Source organism: Montipora capricornis, chromosome 9 (genome assembly GCF_036669925.1).
Source record: "Montipora capricornis isolate CH-2021 chromosome 9, ASM3666992v2, whole genome shotgun sequence".
In the NCBI taxonomy this organism is placed as follows: domain Eukaryota; kingdom Metazoa; phylum Cnidaria; class Anthozoa; order Scleractinia; family Acroporidae; genus Montipora; species Montipora capricornis.
Window position 1 is genome coordinate 29187633 of NC_090891.1, and position 9471 is coordinate 29197103.

The 9471-nt window shown below is 38.5% G+C and overlaps 1 protein-coding gene across 2 annotated transcripts in view; it reads right to left on the minus strand.

Annotated features, from left to right (window-relative positions):
- The window catches only part of LOC138015206 (FERM domain-containing protein 4A-like), a 28469-nt gene extending 20278 nt beyond the window's left edge, over nt 1-8191 (minus strand). The window contains exons 1-6 of one of the 2 annotated variants that reach the window (XM_068862167.1): nt 7866-8191; nt 7654-7748; nt 5288-5380; nt 4710-4794; nt 2946-3025; nt 1661-1744 (exon numbers count right to left, since the gene is read on the minus strand). In XM_068862167.1, coding sequence (XP_068718268.1) covers nt 1661-1744; nt 2946-3025; nt 4710-4794; nt 5288-5380; nt 7654-7748; nt 7866-7940 — 512 coding nt within the window. In that variant the 5' untranslated portion in view covers nt 7941-8191. The remainder of the gene's footprint in view (nt 1-1660; nt 1745-2945; nt 3026-4709; nt 4795-5287; nt 5381-7653; nt 7749-7865) is intronic. The other variant, XM_068862168.1, reaches the window with a different exon arrangement.
- Between the last annotated feature and the right edge of the window lie 1280 nt (nt 8192-9471).

A 9471-nucleotide genomic window follows, 5' to 3' on the forward strand; every position in this document is an offset into this window, starting at 1 on the left:
CACGATAAGCGAACTAATGCTTGAAATTCACTTGGAAAGCATGCAACAAACTGAACTTCGACTGAAATGTTTAATTATCACTGGCAGAAGATCGAAAGCTCAGATCATGTCACGCAACACGTGCGAATTCAAAACTGAACTCCTGAAGCTGGACACAATGGTTGAAAAAACGAAATAACAGCTTATCTTGAAATTTAAGGAACTTGATCATTTTTCCGTTGTGAGAAATGGGAATGTTCAATTTCCTTGTGAAATACGCCGTTCGCATGTTTTTCCTGGCGTTCATAATTTGCATAAACATTCGATTTTTTTTCTGCGTCCAATTGGACCCTTTGTTCCATAATCTATGCGTCCAAAAGGAAAACGAGTGCGTCCCAGGACGCAATGACGCACTCTGGATACATCTCTGTCCAGTACTGGCTTTAATTTGACCAAATTATTTTAGTTCAGTTCATATCAATATATATTTTTTCAATTCATGCTATATTACATCAAGAGCATACGTACAATATCAAAGTTAGAAAAGAGTAATTGAATGAGGAAGCCCCTAAAGAGATATTTGCATATTTGAGATACGGGCTCCTCAAAATACAACTACTGTTTTAAGCCAACATTTTTCGACCTTCCTTACATTTAGGATAACAAAAAAAAAAAAAAAAAAACAAGCAAAGAAACACAAGAGCAATCAACAACAGAGATATATGGGCACACAAGTCCTTACACTCCTTGCACAAAGTACTTCCCATTTTACTATTTCAGATCTCCTAAGATTCTAATCATTGCCCCTGTTCTCTAAAACATCAAACACTTTCCAACTTCCTCAGGAGTTCAAAATAATGAGATCCTCAAAGATATTAGCTGACGTGTGGTTTCTTATCAATTAAAGAATGACTGAAGGTCACGAATAGTTATGAATCCTGCCAAATCGCATGAATAATAATTACAGTAACCGTACACTGAGCTTAACTGTCCAGCTACTGTAAGATTAGAACATATATAAACATTGATTTGAAAATGCATTTAAGGAAAATTCAATTCTCAAATGAAAATATAGACAGAACCTACAAATAACCAGCTCCCAATGTCAGTGGTTTCAAAGCTCAGTTGGTTTCGCGAGGTCACCATGGGTTCAAACCCCGTTGAAGTTCTGAATTTTTTAGGCTTCTCTACGCAAGTGCTAAAATTGAATTCGTAACTGCGAGGATCATAGCTTCACTTGATTCCATATCCGCAGTTCAATATGTGGTTCATTTCATATATCATTTCATCATTGAAAATACTGTAACAGTTATATGATGAACTGCTTGGTGCACAATAATTATGGTAAAGACACTTTCATTCACAGCTTTGTACAACACAGATAATTTCATAACTACTGCATCTGAAATTGTTGGAGTGCTCTTTTCTTATATTCAAGCCATAATTCAAGTTATGAATCCTGTCATTGTCAAGTTCACCTGGTAATGTCTATGCACAATATCACTACAGTGGAGTCATAATGTATCACATGCAGACATCTTTACCATTAGAGCACATTAGGAAGCACACCACACTTAACAATATTGGCAGCTGACTAGTAATGCAAGTGTAATGGCAAAATTCTTGCACTTCAAGAGTAACAAGAATAATGGCTAAAAAAAATCAAGTTCACACAACTCACCAAAACGTAATGGATGGCCGCTCTTTAAGAGTTCTTGTTGGAAGAACAGGGAGTTTCCTGAGGTCTGCTCTTCCAGTTTCATCACTAAAAAGTTACTGTCTGCTTAGTATTTGCTTGCTATCACATACAAAATCTGGATTTCCTTTTATGTTATCTTCCCTAAAGGCTACTTGAGATAAAGTATAAAATAATCTATTTTCTCATTCTTGTTTAACCCACGGACTCCTGGGGGTTCCCCATTGACGAGTAAAATATCTGGCGTCAGACAGGGTAAAATACCAAGTCTGGCCGGTTCAGGCCCGGTTTGGGTGTCAAAGTGTTAATTGAGTGCTAGAACTGAGGTCTACCAATGTCTGATTTAGGCTGCAGAAAAGTAGTGTTAGAGAAGGACTCTATACATGTGCATCTATGGATAGATCTCAGATGGAAATTAGCTAGCTAGTCAAGGACAAAACTTTGTGAGGTTGTTCACACTAGCTCCTTAACCAATAACTAGATATCATTGTGTGTCCTGCAGTTTGCTTGATACACATGGCAATGAACTAAGCGAAATCTTTGTGGGACAACTTATTGAAACAAAAGCAAAGTAAAGGGCTTGCAACTTTCACCTTTTGCAAGGCACATCACACCAGCCCCTAGCCTCGTGTAAATGTAAATGTGCGCTTAGTTGATTGCTCCCCACAAGGGCTTTTCAGGATCAACCGGCTCAACGGGATTGGACAGAATGCATGTGAAGGTGCCCACGGCTGCCGCCATATGATCCATGCGTGATCTTGGAGCACCGCAAACCCAGCAAGATTTAATTGACTGGAAGTTGATTTTGAGGAGGGAGGAAAACCGGAGTACCCGGAGAAAAACCCCCGGAGTCAGGTTGAGATCGACTGAAACTCAGCCCACATAAGACCCAAGGCCAGAGTTGAATCTGGGTCACAGAGGTGGGAGGCACGATTGATGACCTCTAAACCACCCTGACTCCCACAAGTAACTTCTCTTGCAAATTTACCATGGGCAATGTGAAAAAACTTGTATGAAACATTGGATAGGAGAACTGACATTTTCAGATGGACCTTACTTAACCACGAACAGCGAAACAAAACACCAAAACACCATGTATGGCTCCACCATACATTGAATACCAACCAATAAAGGTTGGATTTTAAGGCCTAAAATAATATTTAATCTCAAATCCAACCTTTGTTGGTTAGTATTCAATGTATGGTGGGGTAATAAATGGTAATACAAATTAAACTGATCAACAGCAAATTCTTGTAATTTAATGACAAACCTTGTATAGTCTCCATTGGTTGCATGAAGTGCAAGAGCTGCCAATTCAAAGACAGTTTCACTATCACACTGAATTGTACCCTGCAAAAAATATGTCATATGTAAGAATTAATTGAAGATTATTAAATACATGTAGCAATTTAACCTTATTGTTGATAAGGTGTAAGTTGCACACCAGCTGCTGTGGCTCACATGGTCAGAGCATAGTCCAGCTTCAATTAACATGAAGCAAGTGAGAGCATTTACATGGGAGGCATGGTGGCCTCATGGTTAGTGCGCTCGACCCTGGATCGAGTGGTCTGGGTTTGGGTCCTGGCCGGGGACATTGTGTTGTGTTCCTGGGCAAGACACTTTACTCTCAGGGTGCCTCTCTCCACCCAGGTGTATAAATGGGTACCTGCGAATTTAATGCTGGGGGTAACCCTGCGATGGACTGGCATCCCATCCAGGGGGAAGTAGAAATACTCCTAATCGCTTCATGCTACAGAAACCGGAGATCAGCGCCAGCCTGATAGGCCTTCTAGGCTCATAGCAGACTTTATCAAATGAGAGCATTGACAGTGTACACTGTTTACTTTTCAAGAACAAGATGTTCTGTCACAGTTGAACGGAGCTGTCAATCAAGAAAAAAACAAACGATTGGTTTTCATAACTTAGAACACCAGTGTCATGAGAAAAAGCCCATTTTTCACATCTGTCCAAACATCTTTGTCTCATTAATGATGATGAATGCAGTTCAGTGGTTTTCCACAAAACACCAAATTAATACTTTAACAATTATTATTACAATAGCTTGTGGGGCTATATGTGTAAAGCTTGTCTGATGACTTATTGCTAACACTGGATAGCTACATGTAGTTGGTACAGTACAGCTTGAAAGTATTGACCCAAGTCATTGTCGTGTCACTCTGTCACAGCTTTCCCTTGGTATTCCAGCGGTAGACCGATTTCTTGCTGAGGGAAATTTATGGTTAGGCTTCAAAGCAAGACCTCGGTAATTAAAATGCTGCAGTGGCTGGTAGAGTTGGAGAGGGTTTCTTTTCTTTTTGAGTTTTGTTGAAATCCCACCGAATAACCTAAGCTGAACAAGTTTCAGCTGGAAATTGAGAACAGCAAAACAGATCATAGCCGCCAGTCATGGACCTACATGTAGGTCAGCTTTTCTTTTTACATGCGAAGAAAATATCTGTAGCCAGATTCCGACCACATTTGATACCTTCTTTGCGACATATTTTGATTGCAGCAAGTATTTCGAAGACTTTCTGTGGACTGTTCATTTGAAGGTTCGACGTGTCGATTTCTTTGACACTTGACATTGCCGTCATCACATTTTAAAGCTTTATTAATTTAAGTTTATGTGAAGAAAGAAAGCCAAGAACATGTCTGCTTGTTTTTTTTCGTTCCCTCAGCACACAAGCGTACATTACTTTATTATCTTGCTATATCCTACAGCTGCAGAGAGCTTTGACAACATATACAATACTGTAAGTTGTGTCTTATGTTACCGGCTCTTTCAATGCCTGGTTGTAAGACAAATAACTACTCAAGCTAGATGGTGTCTCTGCACTCATCACTGTCCAAAACGTGACTAATGCAGATTCACTTTAAATTGACTGAAGTCTCAGGTTGCTGGTCACAGAGTATTTTCAAAACACATTCAACGTATCCTTGAAAACCTTGCGTGGCGCACAAAACCTCTATTGCTTCGTCCCAAGGGGTCAATACTCTCCATTGTCTATTTTCACAATTTTCAACCAGGTCTCACCTTAAAGATCAGTATTCTTGCTTGAAGGAAGAAGAGTTCAACAGTAGTTGTGTCCTTCAAAATTAAAATATTTGGGACAAAAAACCTGCAAAGAAGGCAAAATACATGGGTCATAATTTTTGTTGCTACCCTACACAAAATGTCATTTTCCTCCAATACATGAGGCAGTTGAAAGCTGGCAGGTGATTTGAATAGATTTACCAAATGCTATTCTAATAATAATACTCAAAATGAATTTGAATCTTAGCTTTGAAAGAATGTTTTTTATTAATCACTTTAAGTCAGGGAAAAAAGCAGACAAGTTCTCTGAATCCACTGTAAGGCTAGTGGGTTTCTAGACAAGGCGCGGAATTATCTCATTGTCTGCTAGTTGGCGATGATCTGTTCACCAGTAAATTGGAAATGATGCTATGTTGTTTCTTTGAATACTGCTATAGTACTCAATCAACACATTAATAAAATTCATTGCCATTGTTTCATTATTTTTCTTTTTCATTTCAATTTGTGGCAATTAAGTTGGGAAGAATACTAGGATGTAATCAAAAATAAAAATAAAAAAAAAACATTATAATGGCTACCTAACACAAAACACCAATGAGACAGGGTCTTGGTATCTTGGAAGCTCGTGATCTAGAACCCGTTTGTCCAGGCATAACCAGTTCTGGTGGCTCCTATAGAGATCAAAGGCAAGATAAACTGAATGATGATCAATGACATACTTGTACAACCAATGATAATAAGCTACTGCCATAGCCTCTCATCAGCCACTTCACTGACATCCCTCATAAACTTCCCACATGACCTCTTCTCCCGAAATGTCTCCCTCCTTATGATTAACCACTTAACTCCTGGGGCACCCTAGCATACCCCCAGTTGACAAGTAAAATCATCTGATGTTAGAGTAAAATCTGCTAAGTCTCACTTCCAGGAGTCAATGGGTTAATAATCATCATCATCATCATCATCATCATCATCATCATAACAAAATTTATTATATAAACACCAATGAAATACCAAATAGAACATTACATGGCTGCTTGGAAATACGAAATTTGTCTCCTTGTGTTGAAAAATTTTCGCCATGTCTAATCTCAGAGAACATCTGACACTACAAGGTATAGAGTGTTTTCGCTCACGTGAATAGTAACCTTGTTTTTACCGAAACAAAAGAAAAAGTTTGCATGATAATAGAGCTCAATTCCCTAAGGATTAGTTGGGGACATCATCATGGCCGCCATTCCTTTGTTTAGGGACCCCAACATGGCCACCGTGACGTCACGTGAAAATACTTTATAATTATTAGAAAAACTGCTGTTGATTAGAGGATGTATGAAATTTCCTGGCTTATAACATTTCTCAAACTCAGAGTCAGTGATGCATGTTCATGGATTTGTTTTGTTTATTAAAACTGTAAAAACAACAGGATTTCAAACAATGGCCAGGCCTAGGTCACTCCATAACACCTCTCAAAACAAAACTAGAGAATTTCAGAAATTTTGTAATCTGGCATGAGGAAATATGAGAGATTTTTGTCAAGAAATAACCCAAGAATATCTCGAAATTGATGTACATGATCAGGGGAAACTTGCTATTTTTTTGGTTTTCAGTTACCGGTAGTTTAAAGAATTTGGTAAAATTTTGAGATTCAGGGTTTTCGGAATGCGAGATTCATAAAAATCCTTTGATATGGCTCATAATCAGTCTAATTAAAAATAATGACTGATAGCTACGCCTACAATAGATGCAAGTTTCAGCAAGTTTACAAAGGCATTTTCTGTAACTTGTTTAATGCAGCCCTAATCCCGTTCTGTAAATTTCAAGTTTCAATAAATGCTTAAATTAATTAAGTGCGATAATGTTATTTAATTTAATTCTAACAATTATCCTAAATAAAATAATTAGATATCAACCTGATAACAAACATTTACTCTTGTAGATTGTGTCAACAGACTTGTGGAACACTTTAATCCACTACTCAATCAGGAAATCCTCACCAATAAACACCATTACAAATCATCGCTTCCTTTAGCGACAAAATGGTTGCGCTTCTTTCTGTATTCAGTAGTTTCCTTATTCAAAACCCAGGAAATAGCTGGAATTCTTAAAGAATCCCACCTCACGCTATCCGCCAAAGAAAACTGTAAGCAATCAGTTAAACGTACATAAAATATATTGCAGTTTCCGTAAACTAAAGGAACGGCCCAAATACCTTTAATGTAAAAGAAAAATAATGTAACTTGTCTATGTTTCGTTAAGTTGCTAAGAACACGTTCTCTGTGAAATTTGATCTACATTGACGAGTTACGAGAACAGTGAAATTCGTTCAGCACTGACAACGCAAAAATAAAAACTGGAAGATTAACAGCACTAACAAAATGTAACACCACAAGCTATTTACTGGCTATTTTAGAGAGCAACGATGCAGACCAGAGTTCGAGATATCACCACATAGCGGATATAACTGACAAGTAGTTTGATAAAATAATTGCGACAAAATGCAAAATCGATTCACCATTTAAAATTCAAGAATTAACACGATTAACTTATAAGCCGAAAGCTACACGGGTGTTAATATGACAACGAAAGAGAAAATATTAATATCAGAGGTGCATTACCGCAACAACAGGCGGCTAAAATCACTTTTGTAATATAATTTCAGATTACACACGCTATTTAAAAAAAGATCTCCAAAGTTTTGCAAATGCCGACAATGGAGTAGTGGTGGAGTTTGACATTATCACCGGTGTATAAAAAAGGACGTTGAGAACTTTAAAAGTTCATAGATTGAGCGACAAACACCGTTCGATCGAGAGCTCGTCATTACACTGAGACATCATGACAGACTATTGTTTACATGGGTTTTCGATATGTCAGGACTACAGTTGCCAATTTACAATGCGTAACATCTTTAAATGCCTGTTCAACAAGGCTTCATTCAACTTACGTGTCATCGCTGTAAGAGAGACCGAAATATTCCTTCTCGTGTAGTCCGACTTGTGAAGCAACCATATCGAGTAGATCGCAGGACATCAGACGCGGCTGCAAGCGGGAAAAACATTCATTCACGCCATTGATATCAGCTTCGCTGTCCACAAGATTTCAAGTTTAACCGCTTCACAAGATTCTTTAGAATAGTAAGATCGACATTTACATTACCTGAACCAAAAGATCTAGTCGCCGGTCATCCAACATTATGATCTGGCATCTACGCGGCTTTCGAGCATCGCTCATTCTACAACCGGGTTCGCTTTTCCACTCGAAACTATGGCTACGAGAAGACTCTATGGAAAATCACACAACTTCGGAAATATGGCTTTTTCCATAAGCATCACACAGGCGTCAGTACAACATACAGCTTCCTCTCAGGTATTCCAAAATAAAGACTCTTATTGCTGTAATTCGCACTCATGCATGTAGTTTTTTGCTGTGGGAATTCTTTTCACTGCGCCGCTACCCGCAAATCCAGTGGAATTGGAAAAATCTACGACGCATGCTCTCAAATCCGCAGCTGCCAATCACGCGGAAGGGTTCTTCAGAAGTTACCGCCTTAGGGTCCAAGCCCCAGAACCCACACGGAAAAACTTCAATTGTTCTTCGGAGAGTACGGAAGACCTTAGACAGCAATGACCAGAACCAGGTTGCTGACCAGCGGTTTTCGTTAAAACAATGGTTTGCTGGGGGTGCTCAGTGTCGCGGGCTCAGAAAACCTGGTTGTGGTCATTGTTATTTAAGGTTTTTCGGAGAGAGTACACGTTTCCAATATTAGACCATTTTACGGATACGGCGGCCATTTTGAAATCTATTGTTTCAAATAGCTATTATGGAATTCCAAGGGGGAAATTAGTATGCATTTGCCCCCTTAGAATCCCATGAGTGAAAATAATTAAAACTGTGCCTCTCATGCGAGCAGAAGATCGGCAGCCGGAGTTTAATGTTCACCATATATTTCTTGGCTGCGCATCGGCCCGTTCAAGAATAACCCATATGTTTTGGAAGCCATCTTGAAGGGTAGGCAAACGTGTCCGAAATAACAGTGTTTCTATGACAATCTGCGTTAAAATAACTTGAGACAACCTTGAATGTAGAAAAATATGTGAATGGTAAACTTAAGCTGCTAACCAAAGGATTTTACTGACAAATTTGACTTTTACCGACATACCTAAGTGAAGATGTAGATGTAGATGTAGATGTACCTGCACTAGAATTTTTTCCCAGATGCATGTCTGACTGAGCGTAAATCTCAAGCAATTGTATGGCAAAATTTAACATTCCGCTGGGCAAATTCTAGTGCAGGGAGGATCCTTAAATTTTGTCAGTAAAATCCTTTGGTTAGCAACTGAAGTTTACCATTCACAAATTTTTCTACATTCAAGGTTTTCTCAAGTTATTTTAACACAGTTCCTCATAGAAACTTTCGGACACGCTTGCCTACCCATCAAGATGGCTTCCATAACCGTGATAAGGCCTAATGGATAAGCAAATGCGGGGTGGATGCCTCTTGAATATTTTTATAAACTTCATATTTTTAGTTATGGCTCACAAGGCATTTTATAACTTAAGTTTAGATTAAATAAACTCCTTAGTTGTTAGGAGCTCCAAGTGCTATGATTTTAGGAAAAATTAAATATTTTAGTTATAAGGCCAAACACTGAGTTTGGTCATAGTTCTTTTGTATATAGGGCAGCAATCGCCTGTAATTCTTTGTCTGATAGTGTAAGACATTTTTCTAACCCAACAGCTTTTTAAAATCAACTGAAGCAGT